A 23,130-nucleotide genomic window follows, 5' to 3' on the forward strand; every position below is an offset into this window, starting at 1 on the left:
ATAACGTCTGGCTCACAGTTAACGATCACCTTGTTGGCAGTACTGATAAAACGCGTCTCATTGGCGCTAATCAAGAGCGCGTAAATCGCTTCTTAAGGAAGAAACGCTGCCTGCTTTAATGACTTGACTGACGCTACAATTTACTGTAACAACCGATTAATGCGATTACCATTCCTAGCCTATTACGGCTGCTAATTGCACAGCTCCTCATGTATACGACCTCTTTTACATGGATATTTATTTTCAGTACACTGTAAAGGCCATAAAGAGAAAGAGATCCACGTCGGCTCACGAGCACAGGATATGCATTCGAGAATAATTACTATTGCTATGAGGAGTTCGAGCGCTCATTTATTTCCTGTGTTCTTTCCAGTCACATTCGGCCTGGACGCCGGCGAGCGTTCATGACCACGTTCTTAGGAGTTGTGTGGGTGGACTTCTTACGGATATCTTTGTCCACCGTTGGATACTATGCCTGCATTTTCGCTAGGATCCCAGCCTTGGAGTGAGTGATTACTCCAGCCGCAGTGCAAGTTGCATATTCTCTTTGTATTCATCAATTCTCGTACACCCAGTACACATGGTGTGACACTCGAAGCTTTATAGTAAAACCCGTTTCTCTGGCTCCGTGGCTTTGCATTCGGCTGCTGATCCCACGGTCGTGTAGTTTAATGCCGGCTGAGGCAGCCGAATTGCGATAGAGGCGAAATTGCCAGCACAAGTTTGAGAACTCCGGGGTGGTCACTGGCGTCCGCTGACGGCGTCCTTCAGAGCGCATGTGTCGCTTCAGGATTTTAGACCCCTCAGTTTGAATCCGCAGTGTTAGCTACACATGATGTAGAATCTGGCAGTATCCTATCAGATGTCAGACACAACTAGTATTTCGAGAGTCTAAGGTTTATGGAAAGAAAGGGTAATGTAAATGCATCCACGGTAGACGTTACTAAGAACTATTAAAGAAATAGTGCATTTAAACCTCAGAATTCAAAATCAGTGACCGTAGCTATTAGTCAAACCAGAATTTTGAAAAATTGACTGATAGGTTTATAGGGTTTGAAGCTTAACGAGTACAAAAATTTATGGACAAAATACCGACCCTGCCACCGGACTGTTTCGAAGGGGACGCCCCTAGCGCGAATGCACCCATTACACTCATGGTCTTTATAGTGACTGGCCTTTGCTTCTCCTAAAATCTAGATTTTAAAATTATGGTTCTTTTCAGCTTCATTTTTTCTAGCGATCTAGACTGTTCCGTGCGACACATTCAGGCCGTTTCACATGACTCTTAATGATTCAGTGTGCCTTCAGAGATATAGAAAACTAGTCTAACTGTGCCAATATTTGCAGTCAACATCGGCCGACCAGTCATTATAAACCCAGTAATAATAATTACGCTTTGCGTTAAATATGTTTTACTTTGGGACTTGAACTAACCGCAGAAATTGATCTTCCACTGAAGCTAACGGTCACTGTGGGCAGTATGGAAAGCGAAAGCAAATTTAACAACTTCGTGCTTAAGAAATTGTATTATCTAAAGGATATTTTGAGGTGTTGAGTAAATTTCAAACAAGTAAACAAATGTCAAAAGCAGCGCTTGCGAACAAATGATGTGCAGCGGATACTGTCGACACTTAACCCATTGTGCGACAGTTGATCTAAGCGCAAGCTAAACGTATCGCAAATATATAGTCGTATATAATCTCAAAACATCAACTCTACTTGCAGTTTGTGTTCTTGAAAAAGACCTGACCAGATCGAGTTCCTTCATTCGTTCCTGTTTGTCCCCTTTGCTATGTTAATATTCATATTTCCCGGACACATTTAGTATGCTTCAGACTATATTAGTCACGAATCGTTATTACCTCTTTCCATTCAGCGCTGAACCCTACAATTTTACAGTTGGTTGACATGCTCTGACAACCAAAATAAGAAAGTTGTATTTTGTACATTAATTAGTGTTGTGTCCTCTTTTTCAAGGTTACTCATAAACAGCTGCAGCGGCGTTGGCATGCAGGCAGCTATCCTTCTCTTTTCTGCAACAACCGCTTTTGAATTGCTGATAACTACCTACCAATTGGACCTCCTGTGCCTTTTTGCCAGCAGAGTGCGCTCCATGCTTCAGGGTCTCGTATTCCAAAAGGTACTCACCGGCAGCCATTGCTACGCCGTTTCCCGTGGTCCCCACGATTTGAAGTGTTTGGCTACATTGTGCCTACATTGTGCCTAAGTTAGTTTAAGTTCTTCTTTCAGTCTCAGTTCAAGTTTATCGTTCGCACTCAAACGGCATACTACGTGCTGAAAATGATACAGAAAGGGGTCTAATTGTTTACACTGACGGTGTCAGTTGAGCATAAATAAATCGTGCATTTATGGGGAGCTGAATAATGCAAGAAGCATTTAGCAACAAGCAAGGCGGTTATACAACAGCAGAAAAAAATGTAAAAACAACTTATCATAGCACAATAATATTACACATAGAAAGGCGTCTTAATACAATGCAGAAAATACCAATAAAATTACAGGGGGCACATAAGGAACTTACATGCGAGTGATGCCAAAGCATTATAGTCGTATTGAATTTCTGTTACAGTTCTATTTTAATTCTACTATAATTGCAATTTCATTCTATTCCTTCATAGCTGGTGCAATTTTAAGTATTCGCTGTGACTAATGCTGGTTATTCGTATTTTTCCTCTTTTTATGGCATCAAATCGTTTTGAAGTAATTGCGGGCTTTGTAGCGCCGCCACTTTTTTTCGTAACGCAGGGTTTTAGTGTCGATGCTTCCGAGCCGACAAAATTGCTCCAGCAGATGATAGATTCTGATCAGAATGGAAAACAAAAAGTGCGAAGGTTCACAAAGCAACTACATTTAGAAGCGACAAGTCGCCGTTGACGTGCGCTTTCATTACAGGTGACAGCGATGTCGGCCCTAACCAGGGCTCGCTATCCCGTAGGCCACATAACATCGCTCTTGGGCGTCGACTGTTGGCGGGTGTGCGTCTGCTCATTCCCCGTCCCCCTGCCGCTGTACGGAGCGCTGCTGCTGCCCGTTCTCTTCTGGATGCTCGCTGCTCGCGCTGGCGTCGGACCGTCGCTATGCTGCGCCGCATGGACCGTCCTCATGCTCTGTCTGCCCCTGCTGTGCCCGCTCCTCCAGAACTGGATTTGGGTGAGTGAGGCCGACAGCTTAATATATAATGCATCTATCCGACCCTTATAGGCGAGTTCACTTTTTTAGGGTAATTTAAACCTTGTGCTTCACAGTGAGAGCTGTGTATGGTACGTTCGGCAAAATCACGAGGTCTTTGTCCGTACTCTTCCCTTCATTGCTGCTCACAACGCCAGGCTACACAAAGGCTGTCAGCGAAGGAAATTGTCTACAGACTTGACGTTAATGCAAGTGAAGCGGCATAAACGCAGCAGCATAAACGCTACATCTTTATCCCCCAGTTTCTAAACACTGCTGTAAAGGTTATCATTTCCTTGATGATATGAAGACAGTTGGCAGCAGTTTTCACGTCCAAATAATTCTATATGCTGATGTTATTTCTCTTCTGTTATGTAATTCGGGCAGTTTGGCATGAAACGACCGGAACTTCACAGATTATTAGGATGTCTTGTAACACAAGGCACCACTGGTACGGTCTCCACAGAATCAGGAAACACAACAGAAAGAGAAGAGGTCATGATGGCGTTTCTCAACGAAGTGTTCTACGAGCGACACGTTTATATGGGAAGAAAGAATACTACCAGTATTGTGCGGTAATGCTTTCGATTCATTATTTTTAAGGCTTGGAAAAATACGAATAACCGAAACGGCGCCATGGTGACAGGCATAATTTCTTTTATTTCAAAGCCATGTTCAGCTGCCTTGTGACGATTTCGCGCTGTAACTATAATGCGCGCGCACGCCGAGAAAAAAGCCATGTTCAGCTGCCTTGTGACGATTTCGCGCTGTAACTATAATGCGCGCGCACGCCGAGAGGGTGGCCAGTCGGAGGGCTGGCGCCTCCACGGCGAAGAAAGACCAGAAGTAAACCCAAAACTTCACTTCGCAGTCAAAAGAACAGAAGTACGAGACGGGCCCTCTCAAGCAAACACCACCCACAGAAGAGTAGCTCCAAGAAAGTGAATGTATACATGCAGCGCTGACCGCCACCGATACCAGTCGAACCGGTCCCTGGCCATTCAATGGAAACACACTTGTTGCGGCCTGTCGCGTCGCGCCACAGTAGCTGGGCGAGGGCATGGTAAGAGAGTTCACAATATCTTTCGTCATCCTCCATGGGGGCGCCACTGATCCGGGACGCCTAAGGACGTCTTATCGGGATAAATCTCCGTCCAGACGGCCAGACCCCGCGGAACAAATGCGTTCTACGTGTCGGCAGATGTTTTCACGCTAACTGCTCTGCCGGTTTCTGTAGTACCCTTAGCGCATGCGACGCCGTGCCATCCAGCTGCTGTGTGCCGCTGTGAAGCACCAACGCATGCAGAGATTCGACGATCCGTTGCCATGAGTTCCAGTGCGATTCACAACGTCGGGCCTGGTCGAAAAACATTCCCCGGAAAGTTCCGGGCTCAATAGGAAGCAGGTGCGAGCGAAGCGATAAATCACTGGTACGCTCTCCACAGACGGCGACTACAAGAGACACAGAAAACTAATGACCCGGCTTCCGACAGCAGTCCCCACTGCGTTTCTCAAATACACACAAGGGTGGTAATGTGGGCTTGTGTGTAGCTCATTATGAGTAAGAAAAAAAAAATGAGCGGACGCTGAGGCAGCGATCGAACACCGAGCGTTAAAGCACTAACGTAAATTGCCGACTCGGAACCCTGCCGCGAACCAGGCTCTAACTTAACTATAGGCAGTTTAAATAAACGAAACGCGAAATCGTATGCGACCACCCTGAACAATCTGTAACAAACTGCTGAGCCGCAATGGCCACATGAAGATTCGTAAAGACGTGGTATTGGGTGCACATAAGCCACTGGTTCAAATCCCTGCCGCGAGCTAGGCTATAAATTACTAGTAAGTTTATGCTGCACGAAACGCCAAACCGTACGACACCATCCGGAACATTCTGCAGCAAAAGGTTCCCCCACAAAGTTTACTGTAATATCGAGACTAAATGGCCTGTCTTTGACAGCGGCCAGAAGGGATATACAGGGTGTTTCACGTAACTTGTACCAAGGTTTTAAAAAAAAGCGCTAAACAGCCGCCCACTGAAACCAACGATGCATTGTTCGCATCATGTGGCGCTCCTCAGAATATTTTTTATTGCGCCTAATTAGTTCATTAACTAAGATGAATTATACAAATTTTCAAATATTTATATTAGTGAAAAGACCGTTACGTTAGGTTGCAGACCAGGTTTATAAACAACCGATCCAGTTTCTTGTAGCGTCGTATCTCCTGCGGGGTACTTTTTTCCGGCATCTAAAGAAAGCCGCCAATTATGAAAAAAAAAAATGGCTGAGGCTTAACTTGGTTAAGCCTGGAAAATGCGAAGCATCATCGTGTCGCGTAATTTGGAGGCGCACAACCACAGCGACGGCGCGAGGTGGGCCCCCGTTTCTCTTCTGTCGTGACGCCATCGTGTCACGTGGTGTGACGTCATGTATCACGTGATTTCGAGGCGCATAACCACGGTGAAGGGCTGAAGTGGTAGCTAAAGTAGTATGCTTCGCATAATATACCACGTGACTACGCTCGTGCGCTACCAAAATGCAGCGCTCTTAGCGGAGTTTCGAGGAAACGGAGCGTGCCTGCTGATCGTGGCGAGGTGAACGGCCGTCGCGCCGCTGCGTAAAGTGCTGATGCACTGTCTCTACGGTCGCCTGTCGCCACTGCGCCACGGTCACCGGGCACGCTCCGTTTGCACGAAACGCCGCTGAAAGCGCTGCAATTTGGTAGCGCACGAGTGTAGTCACGTTGTATTTTTTCATAATTCGCGGGCTTTATTTAGATGCCGGAAAAAAGGGCCCCGTAGGAGATACGACGCTACAATAAAATGGATCGGTTGTTTCTAAACCTGCTCTACAACCTAACGTAACGGCTTTGCACTAAAATGAATATCTTAAAATTTGTATAATTCATCTTAGTTAATTAACTAACGAAGCACAATAAAAAAATATTCTGAGGAGCGCCACATGATGGCAAACAATGCATCGTTGGTTTCAGTGGGCTGCTGTTTACCACTTTTTTTAAATCTTTGGTTGAAGTTACGTGAAACACCTTGTATATATACCGGAACGACACAATTTCGTTTCTTGTTGCGGTGCTTCTGCACAACGGTGCCGCTTTTTAATATTAAGGCGGAAGCCTTTAATGCCTCATCGTTGTAAGCAGAAGTTGTCGACAGAAAATGTCACGCTTTTCAATTGGTCGAAATGCTCGTGACGTCAGAGTGCGCGAATTTCAAATGGGGCCAATTGTACTTTGGCTAGTAACCATGCAACCAATCAAAGGGATCGTATAGTGATGCTCCAACTAAGTTGGACTGAGTTTAGTTAATTGCTTAATTAATCAATTAGCCTAATTAAGATAGAGGAGAATGTAGAGGTCAGAAGAAAGAGGAAAAGAAAAGAAAGACGCGCGCCGCAGCGACAACAGCGTCCGCGGAAGAAGACGCTGCTGAAAAAAACAGATAAGTACGAAACCGCGTTCGCTCCACCACCACGCACTTCCCCACTCAGTTCGACGTTGCTTGTTTCATATACGTTGTGTCGAACATCCTAGACAGTTCCAACAATTGACAGGTGAATGACAGAACACGATGTATAGAAATACAATAATATAAATATGAAATAGCCTAATTGACCTTTCTAGTTAGAATGCATAAATCAATAAAACCGAGAACGAAATTGGTCGAGTTGGGGAATCGAACCAGGGTCTCCGGAGTGCGATACGAGCACGCTAGCCACTCCGTAATGCCAGCTGAATGGTTTGGAATGAACAAAGGCGCGTCTAGCTAATACGGCGTCTTCGTTCACTCCCCTCTTCCCCCTTTCCCTTACGGCGAGGTGCAGGTGTCCACCCAGATATGCGAGATAGATACATTTCCTTTCCTCAAAAAATAAATTTACCGTCCAGCAAGGCGTACAGCCGAATTGACGATGGCGTTCTGTGGACTCCCTGGCAGCGTTGCAAGACGCTGTCGCGTTCCAGTCTTACAGGCGAAGCTTAACATGTTAACCAGACATCAGTAACACACGCAGACAGCCAATGGACGCGTCATTCGCTGGCAGTACTTGAATCAACATTCACAACCACATTCGTGACAGAATGCTGTACTAAGGCTTTCGCCTTGCACCACTTTAGTCGCCAAAGTGACTCCTAATTTTTTTTATGCTATTATGTAACCAGCTCGGTTACCAGCCGCCATCTTGGGTTCTATCCATGGAAAAAGCATATTCAGAGGTCCGAAACGGGACCAGTAGAGCTAGCGCTCTAGAAGCGCAAGAGTTCAAGAACGTGTACTGAGCAGTGACGAGACGAGCGCTATCTTTGAATAAAAGGTTTCAGTAAAAGATTCTTTAAAAGAAAACTTTCAGTCAACGAGTAACCAACCGGAACGCACTTCTGGTTAATATTCCTGGCTTCCTTCTTCCTCTTTATCCCTCTCTATCTTCTTTCCGCCAGCCCTTCTGCCTGAGCCCACGCAGTTCGTAGTGTCCCTGAGTTGTGTATTGTTTTATTGGGTACAACACAAGAGATCCATAAAGAGCAGCCTTCCCGTGTTAAGGTATCATCCGATCTTCCGCTTTGAAGCTGTGCGGCAGAGCCTTCCACTATTACTACTCAGAAGCAGCCCTCGGAAAGTGAAAGCAAGGTGGCTGCGACACGTGCGTGTAGTAGACAAGAAACCAGCTCATTCATTACTTCGGCAGTTGTGATGGCGACAACACATCCACGTACCTTGACAACTTTTGTCTCCTAACATGAAGGTAAGTACATCTTTCTCACTTATATGCCGGCCTAATTCAGACCATCAAGAAAGCTCAGTTTGCATACTTTGGAAGTCATCACGGTAGTCAGGCCTTTCGATCTACTCGTTCGGAAGAGTTTATTCCTCTCCTAGCTCTTCTCTTCGGCTTAAGTTCTGACAAATTTACTAGAGGCAGCCCATATTAAAGTACTCAATTGTGAATAGGTGTTGTGAATGCAGATAAGCTTCATTGAACCGTTAGCATCATTTTGCTACGTGGTGTACATGCACATTGTTCCCTGCTACCTGCGCATTGTTTCAGATATTGAACTTCCTCTCTGCTCACTTGGCCCACGAGATTGTCACAAGGCCAGCCAGACAAAGTGCAAGCAGATCACTGATTTCGAAGAGCTAATAACCGAACCAGACCGTCGTCGGTTCATGTTGAGGTATAAGAAAATGGAGGACATTGCAATGGTGTGCCCACCGCTACTGAGTGTACATGACGAAGCATTCAACGCTCCTGGCGTAGGAGTAGTGTTGTGACCCATTCTTGAAACATGCGAAGAAGAGCCGTAGACGTAAGGTTATCGCAACAGCACATGCAGATCTCTGTCCTTCGGTGGGCCATGTTCCCGGAAACCGACTGTGCCAGTCATGCTACTGAGCGTGCTACAGATTACAGAAGAGGACAACTGGTGAAGCCTCAGAATACGCAGACTGCAGTGCAGAGTGCAGAATACGCAGAGTGCAGAATACGCAGACTGCAGTGATAATAACGTGATCGATGAAAATGTCGATGAGGCGCTTACAGCCGTCGGCGAGGAGAGGAAACGAGCACGAAAGTTTCAGGAGCCCTGCGCCAAAAACTAAACTAGGACTATGAAGATGAGTGCCGAGAAAATATTGTATTGTTACCTCGGACTGCAAGGTCCATCAGACCATGCGAACGCATTCTTTGATGACCTCACCCTCAGCGATTACGTATACATTCTTGTCATATATGTCGACAGCGAACGCAAGACCTGGGGATGCTGTCCACCCTATATTGTCTTTGCCTACAACATTGCAGACAGCAGACCACCTAGATGAAGCTTTTTCGGCTTGTCCATAGGAGGAAGGCTACCACAACACCCTAATCTATCCTGCCAAATGTCAGTGATGACGACAACCTCGACGTCGCCATCTACCTTCATAGCTCAGAAGCCCGAAGACTTGATTGGCTAAGAATTGCGCAACACTAGTGCACCGACGCCCTACGCTACGGTCACGCCGCTCCCACTCAGAATACAAGCCGGATGATTTGGTAAGGTGTGGACGCTCATTCGTCGTCGCGGACTGGGTGAAAAGCTTTTGCTTCGCTGCTCTGGCCCGTACACGATCCTTCGACGAATCGCGGAACATGACAACGAAGCATCCTCGCGGCGCCGCGCACATCAAGAATTTGTACACGCCGCGATTCTGAAATAATATCATGCGCGCCAATGAAAGTCTGTGTTTATTTGCATTCTCCGTGTTTCTTCTTTTTCTCCCAGCAAGCGGCAGCGAAGGCAGCAACGCTCAAACGCTGTTCTTCTGTTATCGCAGCTTGGACGGCCGCTATCCTCCGGGTGATAGTCTTCATTGTGGCGCTCCCCGCTTGAACTGAATTTCCTGCCGCTGCTGTAACAGAAGCACCTGGCATTCTTCGGCTGACGGCTATCTGGCGGCTTCGCTGCTCTTTGGATCATCCGTCGACGAGTGTGTCTGGCATAGCGGAACATCGGTATATAGAGGCGGCATCGACTACTCTGTCCCATTGGCAGCAAGCGGCAGCGAAGCCAGCAACGCTCAAACTCTGTTCTTCTCTTATCGCAGATTAGTCTCGTATTGTCGAACACTGTTTCAATATTCCGCTGTCGTTGCTGCCACACCCAGCTTATTTTGTGTTTGTTGTACTTGTATTGCTATGGGTTCAGATATATCAGAGGTTGTGAAGGCTTTGCAGAACTCTAAACGCGAAATGGGAGCCGAATTGCGGACAGTAAATCAAAGCATGAAGGACTGTTCTGATTCTGTAGACGACCTTAAGCAGGCCCTTACTGAGCTACATGATATCACCTCTGAACTAAAGAAAGTGAAGGAAGAGTGTATTGCACTAAGGCACGAAAATAAGAATCTAAGCACCCAACTGAGCAATGCAGAGGACCGGATCGCGGACCTGGAACGGTACAGCCGATTAAACAATGTCGAAATCAAAGGACTGCCAGCCACGGTCAAGGAAAAAGCAGTTGAGATGGCTATTGAAGTTGGGAAGGTGACTAACGTCGCAATAAAAGAATCTGACATCGACCTTGCGCACAGTGTGCCGACAAGGAAAGGAAATGAGGCCAACATGATCATCCGATTCTGCTCTCGAGCCATGCGTGAAGCGTGTCTGGGTGCTGCAAAGAAAAAGACAATCACTACTACAGATCTTGGGCTCACAGGACCTGAACAAAATATTTACGTGAACGAGCATCTCAGACCAGAAACGAAACGCTTGCTCGGGGCTGCAGTTGAGAAAAAGAAGGAAGTTCAGTGGAAGTATGTGTGGACCAAAAATGGCATCATCCTTGCCCGTAAGACATATGTCTCCACTGTTGTTCGAATTCGTTCTCGAGATGACCTTTCAAAAATGACTTGAGCTCTCCTATGATCTCGACATACATACATTTTTTGTAGCAACAAAATGGATGAATGCCCTCTTTTCACTCCTGCTCAGTTAAACTGTTTTCTGAGGCTTGATGAAACAAAGTTTCTTAAAAAAAATTGCGCCTCTCCCGTAACCGAGAGTAGAGTAAGCATGAAATGTTTACGGGCCTAACACAGGCTCCATTGCTCGGCTTAAGCAGCTGTGAAGGTGGCGGCATTGAAATCCAGGACGATGCAGAAGCGTACGCGGACACGACGAGACGCAGGCCTGACAAGAAGTATATGCAGCGCGTTCGAATACTCCGCGAGCGTGTATACATCTGCCTGCCAGAGGGGGAAAGGGCATGAAGGCCCTGCGGCCGGTCTTTTACATGCGTGAGTGTAGGACCGCAGCGCCATCCTTGGGGAGCGCGCGCAAGCAGTTTTTCAGCCGAAAGCACTTCTCGCCCTGGGGTTGCCCTCTTTCTCTAAGCGGCCTTCTCTCAAAGCCCCTAACAGATCACATATGACAACAAATTGTATTGTGGCATGTATGTGCTTTTTGCACGCGTTATTAGAAATCGGAAATTATAATTCCGTGCATTATCGAATGCATAGCTCGACTGATATCTTGATAAACATTGAGAAGACACTGGCAGCATTATTTTTTGTGACTCGTTTGGAGAGCAAGCGGCGCTTGTATGCCGGTCCCGTAGGAGGGCTTAGAGAGTCTCGTTGAATCTCGTTAAGTCTCGTACGGTGCCCGGATGTTCTAGTTTCAGAGCCCGGATGGGTGGAATTCAGAGCCCGGATGAGTGGAATTTAGTGCCCGGATGAGTGGATTGCAGTGCCCGGATGATGGCTATCGGTCTCGGCGAGACGTCACCCACTGCCGAAAACGGGAGCTAAAAGCATTTTATGCTTAATAATACACCTCAACATGCAATCAGCAGTGAAGAAGACGGACCAACTTATCTGCCTTTTGCAAAGTCTGTCACTTACTTTTGATGTTTTCTTATCGGAAACATGGTATCAGCCGGGCATTGACGGTATAACTATACCTGGATATAGTTCATATTTGCTAAATCGCACTGAAAAACGTGGCGGTGGTGTCGCTATTTTGATAAGGACCGGCTACATGTGTGAAGAGCTATCCAGCCGTAGCATTTTTAGCAGTGATCTAGAAATGCTTACTCTGCGGTCAGGTCGCCTGACGTTTTCTGTCGTGTATCGCCCGCCGCAGGGAAACACAGCCAATTTCTTTGATAGTTTCGAGCGTGAGCTTTCTTTCTTCTCATCTGAAAACTACCGGTCCTACATAGCAGGAGATTTCAATATCGATATGGGTAGCACTGAACCTGCAGAGCTACAACTGAGCACAATCTAATAAAGCTACAGCTTTCGAAACCTAATTAACCAGCCGACCCGTATCACAATCACTAGCTCTTCTGTACTAAACTGATCATTACAAATGATCTGAACAGTGCTTTTATGGGGCGTATCGCGGCTGACATCAGCGATCATTTGCCTGTCTTTTCATGCATCGCAAACGTTTCTTGCCCGCAGCCTACCTGCACCATTCGACGGCAGCTTGTCAATCAGAGGCGGCTTGAAGAATTCAAAGAGCGAATTTCTCATGTAGATTGAACTCCCGTGTACAGTGAGGCTTCCCCCGACATTGCCTATTCAAGATTTCTCAGCCTTCTTACTCCGATGTACAATGACTGTTTTCCTATAATTGCGATCCCACCGCGCTCGAAGGCACGCAAACCATGGATGACGCGTCGACTTATTCGCCTTGTTAGCAAGAAACACAAATATATGCAGATTTTATTAGAACCAAAACTACTGAACTACTTGCACGATATAAATCTTTTCGTAATAAAGTAAATGAGGAAATAAAAATTCCGAGAAATGAATACTATGCAAATCTCATTGTATATCGCCTTGCTAAAAACCCTACAGAAAGATGGAGGGAACTAAATACACTCTTAAATAAAGAATTATGCAGCCAGTCCCCAACAAGTCTCGAAATCGACGGTTGTGTTACCACGAGAAAAGATCTGGCTAATGCCTTCAATGAATATTTCACTGAGTCAGACGTTAGTCCTAGTTCCAGTGTTCCAGCAGCTATATATCGTTTTTTGGGTGCAAAAACCTCAGAGTCTATGTTTTTTGAGCCAACTGTGGAACCAGAGGTATACTCCGTTTGTAATAACTTAAAGAGCACACATAGCCTCGACGCTAATAACATCCAGAGCAGGCCTGTTATGCAACTCGATATGAAAAAATATATGCAACTCGACGAACAACAAAAAGCATTACACAGGAATTAAAATAACCAGCATTTGTTTAAAATATACCTCAGAGGAAATACGAGACATCCACTACTCTCCAAAGGTTCATGACCTTTGTGCACCAGCAACTTACGCTTCCTTCCAGATATATTTGCATGCAGAAGTTGAGCTGATTTTTAAGAATCTTTTCGGGGTGCAACAATTAGGAGAAACCAGGTTCTACCGAAAAACAAAGAGCCGTATACATTGCATCCCATGCCCAGAGCAGTGCTCTTAAAGCAGTGCACTGCGGCCTCTTCCATAAACAAGGCTAGATGGTGGGCCTGATGGTATGGCATGCTAACGAATTTTTTACCAGCCGAAGACACATAGACAAGACCGAACCACACAGGACAAGGGCAAGTAAACAAATTCTTCCATAAGTCTCCAGTTTGCCTGTGTACTCTTCACAAATTCTAGGATCCCTGTCCGCTACTTCTCAAATTTTACTGAAGCGAAAGTAATACAACCGACAGCTGATGATCTGCTAGGGCAACAGGATTCCAAGAGATTGAGAAGGGCCGATACCAATGTGGTTAAAAAAACAGTTGTATTATAGTCTAGTTTTTTCTCGTTTGCAATATTGTATTCTTGTATGGGGAACTACGACAAAAACAAACATGGAAAACCTGCTTATACTACAAAAACGAGTCATACGATTAATAGAAAACTCTCCATATAGAGCCCCCTCAGCCCCACTTTTCGAAAAACATCAGATATTAACTATCAGGATTATCATGAACAAAAGAGTAGCTTTGAAAATATATGATCAAATAAAAATGGACCCGGCTGGGTTTCTCGCAAACTTCCTTCTTTAGAGACCACGACCATAGCCTTCGGCATATTACATGTAGAAAAGAACTAGTGCGTACGAACTACGGTACACAAACGCTGAAGTATCGAATCGCTGATCTTCTAAATAAGTACCCGGGTATTATAGAAACCATTTACGACAGTCGTTCCATGAAAGCATTTAGCAAAAAGCTAACCCATTTCTTTTTGTGACATAGCAATGGCTTACTTTTTCTGCACATATCTGCCCTATAAAAAAAAATCCATGTTCTATTAAAAAAGAAAACCTTACTTTGGCCGGCTTAGTTAAGCTCTTCATTCCTTTTGTTATGTTCAGGGACACCGGTATTTGTATTTTATGTGCAATTCTGTGTAACAATGTTGACTGGCGAATATACTTTTTGCAGCATTTCTTAATTGTGTGTCTTAAGTGAATATGTGCTGTTTTTCTTGTTTTTCACTTTTTTATGTTTTCGTGTATAATGTTATATGCAATGTCTTTGGTGTTACGGTCTGTTTTTCTTTGGTTAAACCTGCCCACTGCTCAGTTGTAGAGTCTAAAGTGGGCGGACGCTTCGTCAGGCAACTTTTGATTGCCTTTTTGTTCGCCTCCTCGGCAACCAAGTGTTGTTGAAATAAATCTGAATCTGAAGTTTCGACCCGCCGCTCCCAGCGTTCCGGCCAGCAGGCGTCGGCGGGTGGTTCGCCCAACTGGAGGCTGCGCTGTACCTGAACGGCATTACCATCCAGCCGTTTAAACACGCAGTCCTTTGCGACATCCTCCCGCCCGACCTCCTGCGTCGGCTCACCTACTCTGCCTTCGACTGCCGGCCATACGATGAGCTGCGTGCGGCCGTCTTGGCTGACTTCGGCGCCTACTATGTTCCGCCGCCGCTCTACGACGCAGCGGACCCGTTTTCGCCGCCGCCAGCCTGTGGCCCTGCAGCGGCTTCGCTCGCGCCCACTCAGCCTTCATCAGACCCCGGCCCGCCTCAGCAGCCCCTCGCCGCCTCGCCCCCACTCCAGTCCAGCGTCTCCGGCCCGGCTTCTTTAGCACCGACCGCACCAGACGCTGCCGCATCGCTTCCGACAGCACATCCTGCTACTCCGGACATGCTAGCAGCACTGTGCGACGACTCCACGGCCCCAAGTCCGAAGTCATTCCCTCAGCAGTTCGGTGAGGTGCCTGGCCCACCGCGGTTTGCCACGTCAGCGAACTCAGCGAGAGATGCGCCTCGGGCCACCCTGTTCAGCGCCTCCGGCCATACCGCCTCCCATAAGGACGATACAGCTTCTACGGCATAGCCCGGTGAGCAACTTCTCTCATCTGCAATAGTGCCACCGTCAGTCCAGCTCTTCCTCGACGAGTGCCCCATTCCGCCAACTTCTGTAACCTACTGCGTAGCATCGCTGCCAGCCGAAAGCTCACCTGCCTCCTCATCGCTCATTCCGCCAAAGCCGTCACTCACTGACCTGAGCGATCGTGCTAAAGGCGAAGTGAGATTGCCGCCACCGCAGCATATGCCACATACTAGCCCCACTACCCCGGCGGCCACACCGCCTGCCCAAGGGGCCCCACCCCAAGCCCTTAGTACTGTCAACCGCTTGTCGGAGTCTGACCCGGGTAGCTCGACACTGTCGCAGCAAGCGTCGGCTTTGGTGCCCGCCTTGAGCCACCTTCAGCAACGAATGGTAGAGCTACCCGCACCGAGTAGTGCGGCAGTTGTCCATCCACCAGCTGTCTCTCTTGCTGTCCGCCATCCGTCTGATGTAGCAGTCTCAGCTGTACGGCCTGTAACTGCCGCAGCTTTCTTGCAGCCACCCACAGCCGACCATACCCACCCTGCGAATCAGCACTGGCCAGTCGCTCCGGACTGCCACTCCCGCTTCATCCAAGCACCTGGCATTGAGCCCAGCAACTTCCTCCGGCATCGTCACAGCTGTCACCGTTGTGTCGACGGTCAAATCACAGCTGCTGTCAGTCCATGGAGCCGTTTCGGCCGCTCCTGTGCTTGTGATCGCGTACACGGCGCGCCAAATCCCCATCAACATCAGCTACAACGTTCCAACATCGATGACACTTGTGTCATCATTCGCCCGTTGCGCAGCAGCCAGGCTCGTCCACCTGAGCCGGCACACTCCACCCGACGGCTCTTCCCGGCTCCTGACATGAACTTAGCGGACCTTCTAGCGACACTGTTCCTCTAGCTGCCTGCTTGCTTGCCGTGGCTACTCCATCCCTGCCACGTCGGCGCGTACATTTCGACGTTCCGTCTAGGCGGGGGGCCCTATAGCGCCCGGCGACGCTATAAAGCGCATGCGCTGAGATCGGCGTTCCCGCGATAGAAGAAAATAAAGATGGACAGCGCGTGCTCGGGGCGCACACCCGGCACGGGCTGTTCAGGACTAGAAGCCTGCCACGCTGGTCATCTTGCTCTGGTGCTCCACTGCGACCCCGCTAATCCTCAACAATATCATATCTAGGCTCGAGATCTCAGTACGTACAAATTGACTGCTACTGCTCCGACATACTAGCCATAACCAAAGGCGTACCTCAAGGTAGTATTCTGGGTCCCTTGCTGTTCAACATATATGCAAACGATATCCCTAACTTGTACGAGAAAGCGACTTATACCCCTGCCACACGGCAAATTTAATCTCATTCTCATCGAATGACATTTGTTCGACTTAATGTCATTTTTTCTGCGCGCTGCTACACGGCAAAAAATTAATGTCATTTGCAAATGATGGCGATTGCGATGGAAAAAAGAGTACAGTGAGTACAGCATACAAAAATTTCGATGTATGCTTCAATACGTTGCAAAAAGTATTGCTTTGCTAATGGAAACCGATTCTAAAATCTTCATCCTCATTTTAATCAACGTATTTAGATAGGCGCGCTGTGAGAGGGATCTAAAAACGTTGATTTCAATAGCGTGTTGATCACTGCTATCCACCACAAGTCCAAGCCAAGCCAAACCTCAGCCAGCGGCGGCAGGCAAATGGCGGACGTCATATTGTGAAATGCTCTCTATGGTGAAATTAGACAGTATTAGCTGTGCGTCCGCAAAAGCTTTGCGCATGCTACGGGCGCACCTTGCGCGCACTGCCGCCCGTCCTCACAACAGTTTTAGTAGGGAGCACGGTGGTTGGGTGTGACTAGCGTAGCGCGCGAGAAGCATAACATACTGTGGCGCCATCTAGACGATAGCAAGTCAAACCTCCTGAACTGAGTGCCGAAAAAACGTTTTTCTCTTTTATTAACGGCAGTAGTGAATGCATTCCAAGGCTTTGTTTTTTTTAAATGTAAATCAATTGGATGAAATTAAAATGTAGATTCTAGTGCAAAGTTGGAGAAATACTTCGCTCGGGGTCGTTGCTATGACGACAGTGTACGCCGTACATAGTTAAGCCTAGCATCAAGAAATTCTGAAATTTATCTCAAAAGCGACTGATATTTCTAACCTATATTGTTACGGAGGGATGAGAATGCACAAAATAAAAGCGAATACAACCGTTTAGAGCAAGCTATCGCGTCGAAAAATGCAGCGGCGACGCAGTATTCGGTCCGAAGCGGGCGAGCTGGGCGTCGCCATGTTGTGAATGTTAACCACGCAAGGCTGGTAGCGAGAGTGAGTTTTATTTTTTTCCAATTCTATTTGGCATTTTTATATACATAAATGAACGACAGCACAATCGTAGGGACGCGGAAATATTACAGTGCTTGTGACGTTTTTGTAATCGTGTTTTTCGTTGTATATTCTCACCAAGTCTCTGGTGTCGAGGGAACACATTAGCTCGGACGTCGCAAGCGAATGTGTTCAGGGAACTCATTCGATACCTAATGTCGCTTTCATCGAATGACATTAGATTTTCTCATGTGGCAGCAAACTAATGTCGTTTTGAACGAATGTCATTCGATAGGAATGACATTAAATTTGCCGTGTGGCAGGGGTATTACATCATATACGCGGACGACCCAAGCCTTTTCTTTAGCTCCGATAATATCCAATCACTTACTGACACTGCAAACCAAGCTCTATTCGCCTTAGAAACATGGTCACTTAACAATGCTCTAAAGATAACTGAGAAAGAAACTGCTGCGTTACTTTTCTACCCCAAGGGAGAGCACGTGCTAAATCCGCCCCCGATTTATTTAGGTCACGATACTATCAGATACATGGATATATTCAAATCTCTTGGCATTCAGTTTACATCGACAAGGACATGGGATGCCCATGTAGAGGCTATCTCTTTTACCCTTTCTCGATCTATTGGAATTGTCTATTGCCTTAAAAATGTTTTACCCTTGCAGGTCAGGATGAATCTGTATTGCGCGTTTTTTTATTCGTCTTTAAGTTACTGTTTTCTTATGTGGGGAAATACGACTGTGACGAATATTAATAAACTTTCTGTTCTCCAGAAAAGAATGTTTCGTGCTGTTTCCAATTTACCTTATGATTCACCAATCACGCCAATTTTCCGCGAGAACAGGATTGTTTCTGTGATACACTTGTTTGATTAGAGGTTTGCATGCTTTTATAAGCCAACAATATCCAAAGATGACAGCTACTTTTCTAATCTTGTCACACTTATACCTCGCCAGTCTTATCACATTAGAAGCTGTGGCTGGTATGCAATCCCACAAGTCAGAACGAACTATGGTTTCATGATGATCGGGTCTATCTTGCCTCGGCTTCTAAGCACACCTTTGTCGAATGAACTTAGTACCATGTCACTGTCTTCTATTAGCAACCTGTATATCTAACAGCGCTGCTAACTAAAGCTTTATTTTTTTTTCTGGAAAGCACCACGCTTGAAATGCTGTATGTAATAGTATAAGAATGTAGTCTCTATTTGTACAGTAGCAACTGGTATTATCAATATGCGACATGTTCGTGTATATGCTGCTGTCATGCCGAGTCATTTTGTACCGAGTGTTGTTTCAATTTTTTGCCCCTTAATGCTCATACGTCAGTCAATGTGTGTGCCCTTTTTTTCGTGCATCATGCGCTGCTGCCAACATTCAGGGGCGGCGAGGCTTGTCAAGCAGTGGTGGAACACTGCTTTTTTCTCGCCGTCCTCAGTTTTTTGTATTGCGCGAAAAACTGGAATAAACAAATGAAATGAGTAAACATGGCATTACCCACAGGGGGGGGGGGGGGGGCTACGTGCTACAAAGGCTAACAAGAGTAATAACAAGGCAATAACAAGAGTAATAACAAGAGTAAGGCCAAGGTCGTGAATACTAAGGCAGTGTTTGTGCGGGGAAAAAAAGGCGAGAGGCAGTGTCGTATAATAGTGTAATGACGAAAACTAGAATATATATATATATATATATATATATATATATATTATTTTTGAAAAAATCAAGTAAATTAAACAGATGTGAATTAACAAGAATAAAATGAAATACAATTTTTGAACATTTGACAGAATTTTATGTAAAGTGAAACAGGTAACCGACCAGTTGCAATAATGCATTCGCACCGCACACTGTTGCGCTTGAGCCCGCATTCCGCTGGCCTCTGTGGAAACCAGCGCCGTGCGTCCGCCATTGCGCAAAGCAAGCCCGTACTCTCTAACATGTCGCGGCTTGCAGCATAAGTCATCCTGGCATGGCGGCGCAGACCCTTCCTCCCCTCCTCGCTAGCGTCGGCTCGAGACTCGCACGACGCTTCGCCGGCAGCCGTTTCCAGGGTGCAAACCTTCAACAGCCGAGCTCCTCTCGGCCATTCGTCCAATTCGAACGGTGGCCAGTGCCGTAACCTGATTGCAGATTCGAACGGCTGGCTGCTGCAAAAGTCACTGAAGGTTATAAAAACAGAGCCGCGCATAGGCGGAGCAGCAGGCGGGTAGCAGACGAGACAGCACGCCAGAGAGACGCTCTCCCGGGGCACCGCCGAACTCATTTGTGCTAGCCCGTGGTGGTCTCGGCCCTTGTGCCTATTATGTAAAGCCTTTGTACATACTGTACATAAACGTCCGCTGGCTCGCCGTCGCCTCGACCATTTCTTCGCTCAGCTCTGCGCAACAGTGGTAGCAAGCTGAGACTCTCCAGTCCACACAGTGAGACAGGCTGGGATGCCCAGTCCCAACAACACACTGCTTAACGAGAATCCCTTGGAGCTCGTATCGAACGACAGAAGAACTGGTAGACACACAATGGGTCCTAACCTCGAAAGAGGGACCTTCAAATATAGCCTCCTCTGAAATGCGAACCGGCTGCAAGAGAGGAGAGTATTTTCTATTGTTTTAACTTCTCTCCATAAGCTGCCTTCTTCCTTTTCATTCAAGCATATGGTTGATGCTTCTTTGAGACATGAGTAAGGCCGCAAAGCTTTGTTCTCCTTGTTTGTTCATGTTGAAAGCCACCGGCACGCGGCGGTATTCTGTTTGACGACCGCCGAGGTGTTGAGTATTTGTGGGCTGAAGAGCGCCCAATAAATAATTTGAATTTTACGCCATACTGCTCGTGCGTCATGACAATGCAACCGCCCACACAAGCACTGCTGGCTTTTGAATTCAGGTTCGTCTGATAAAGGATCCAAGAAAGAACTGGATGTTATAACGTGAGAGGTAAAGACTTCGTTGGCTGGAAGAAAATATACCTTCTTGGGATGGTTAGAATGTAGTCATGTTACGAAAGCGTTTTTTTTACACACGGCGATGGTTACAGTGCAGACCGTCCTGAATGCAGCTGTCAATGCAGTTCAAAGTGGACTCGTGAGAATAAGAAAACTTTAAGAGAGAGGGGGAAAAAAAGATAAACTTTATTTAAAAACACAGATAAAAACCTTCGCGGGAGGGCTGCTCAGACAAAGAGCCGTCTGGCCATCCCCTCCAGACTAGCCCGGTCACTCAGTTTACCCTTTTCACTGCGCCCTGTTACTTTCAAATTTGTCATCAAAAACAAAACACGTATTTACCACAGACGTAGGAGACATCAGACTCAAGAGGCAAAACTGGAAACACACACCACAAGACGCATTTACTACCCAGAAAATTCGACCAGAGAATGTAACAGCGTTCTCCTCGCTAGCCAGCTAGGACTCGTGACGTCTACGACGAGAACACCTCAGTGATCATGTGGTGCAAGTGATGGGCAGTTTAGCCTATCCTCAGAGATGCACGTTACAAGTAAATTCTAACGGCAATGCATACCCGTAAATTGTGGAAAATAGGATTCTTCTACGAGAAAAGTTTGTGAAAGCAATTTTTTCATATATTGTACGACTTTACTATAAAAAAGATTACATCCAAACCTTCAACAGGTTTGCATTTTTTTGGTATTAATGTTATGCAATCGTCAAAGGCGTTTCACATTATTTTTCTATAGCAGTGTTAACTTCTAGATGCGAGTGATCAAATAAGTTTAAAACAACTGTTTTGCTACACATCAGAAGAACTGACCATTTGGTTCAATATTTGTTATAACAGTACCCTACTATTTTTCGAATTTTCAAAATTTGTTTCCGATAATGTTGGACACAACGTTGGGCGCAAAAACGACCGGTAGAAGTGTTACCTGTATATAATCGTTTAGTGTTTTCTTACTAATGAAAACTTTACTTTGATTTGAGTGAGCTTTATCACATTTTTTATTAAATCCAGCTATTCAACCTATCAGGGCAATCTTTAAAATGTCCTCTATACCCCTTAAACGTTAGTTGTTTCCTCGCAGGCAAAAGCGACCAGGGCTCGCGACGAGCGCCTCAAGGCCACAGCCGACCTCCTCTCAGCGATCCGTGTCGTGAAGATGTACGCCTGGGAAGACGCTATGCGAGAGCGGGTGCTTCGCTATAGGGACGCCGAGATCAAATGGCTCTTCAGAGTAAACCTGCTGGACGCCATTTTGGACAGCGTATACTCCTCCACCAGCTCAGTGGTAAGTGTGCTTGGTAAATACGCTAAGCAGCAGCTCCTGTCCGACTGCTAAAAGTTGACGATGCCGCTTACCTGCCGTTTAGTTGTACCAACCAAGTTCGAAAGTTCGAGGTTTCGATTTCCCACCACTGTAGCACGATAAGAGAAAAAAAATCCGTCAACGTGAACTTTCCGACACGTCATAGTGTTTGCTCAAACAGTGAAGAGCCGTGGTTTACTGCGCAGAAAAGAGAACATTATAGCACGTGTTCAAATGAGGAGTTTTAGTAGCCTGTAAGATTTCACGTCCTGAAGTGACACATGGGTTAGGACGAAAGCCGTAGTGGAGAGCTCCGGAACGATTTCAACCAAGTGGGTTTCTGTAACTTGCGCTGACATCGCACAGCGCACGAGTATTTTGGCATTTAGCCTCGATCAGATTGCGGCCATCGCAGCCCAGACTCGATCTGGCGACCTTTGATCAGTAGCCTGGCCCCATAGCAACTGAACCATGGGGCGTGTACGAACTCAGCGGTTCTGTTCACTGGATGCCGAGTCGGAAGCACGCAATTGCTTAAATCTCTTGCCTCATGTAATCGGTAGTTCTTCCCGCTGAGAGCCCCAGCTAGATTTCTTTCTTTAAGGGGTTGAGAAAAATTTTTTTGAGGCATTAATGAACTTCTGATGGGCTTCTTTCGGTATGCAAAGTGACCAACGGCGATGTACTAGATGCAGCAAACGCTTAAAATGTATTTTAATTCAGCTCCAAAGAGTCCCTAAGCAGTCTGTCTCACGATCGAGACCCACCGCCAGCGCTTTACTGAATGACGTAAAGCCGTGGGAACGATATAAGTGAATATTAGTGACATCACAGCACTGTAACGTGGCCTAGTCTTAGCGGTGACGCAGGACTTCGGCAAGCGCCGCGTTGGCGACTCAGTGGTCGGTGGGCTCTATACATGGCTATACTATATGCCCTCGCTGACACACAAGCCGGCACCAGCATCGCCGGCAGAGGGAAACCGCGTCGATAAGACGACGACCTGACTAGTTGATCTTGTATATACTTTGTCCGTAGTATTATTACTACATTTCATATGTTCACCCTTCGACACTCATCAGCGCTAGGAGTAGGCCTAGCGAGTCAGCCGGATCTGTAAGCGCAATATGGCCGATTTCGGAGAGCGTGTAGACGAGATTTAGAAAATATAAATGGTCATCCACAGCATAGTTCTGACAGCAATGATCTGAAATCAACGTTTGCTTGCACCTTGGCCAAATGTTTAGGCGAATCCTTCAGGGTGGAGTAGAATTGTAATAAGGGAGGAATTACTCATTGCCGTCTACCCAAGCGCAGCCATACGGCTACAAACGAAAGCTACACAGCATTCTCAGAAACTTCGCAGTTAAAGAAAAATTCGTCCGGGTACGGGGTTCGAACAGGGGACCACTGCTTCACCGGAGCAGTCGCTCTACCAACTAAGCTAGCCGTGACGGCAAGCTTATGGAAGATCGAGAGTGAATTGATCGATAACTAGAAGCAGGAACAGAGTT

The 23,130-nt window shown here is 46.6% G+C and overlaps 1 protein-coding gene across 1 annotated transcript in view; it reads left to right on the forward strand.

Moving 5' to 3' along the window:
- The window catches only part of LOC149337659 (ATP-binding cassette sub-family C member 3-like), a 215,614-nt gene that overhangs the window by 70,604 nt on the left and 121,880 nt on the right, over positions 1-23,130 (forward strand). Inside the window, exons 8-11 of the mRNA XM_089553474.1 lie at positions 374-505; positions 1,978-2,140; positions 2,914-3,171; positions 21,395-21,598. Of these exons, the coding sequence (XP_089409600.1) occupies positions 374-505; positions 1,978-2,140; positions 2,914-3,171; positions 21,395-21,598 (757 nt within the window). The remainder of the gene's footprint in view (positions 1-373; positions 506-1,977; positions 2,141-2,913; positions 3,172-21,394; positions 21,599-23,130) is intronic.

This window comes from Amblyomma mixtum, chromosome 7 (genome assembly GCF_055824585.1).
Source record: "Amblyomma mixtum isolate Tamu chromosome 7, ASM5582458v1, whole genome shotgun sequence".
In the NCBI taxonomy this organism is placed as follows: Eukaryota; Metazoa; Arthropoda; class Arachnida; order Ixodida; family Ixodidae; genus Amblyomma; species Amblyomma mixtum.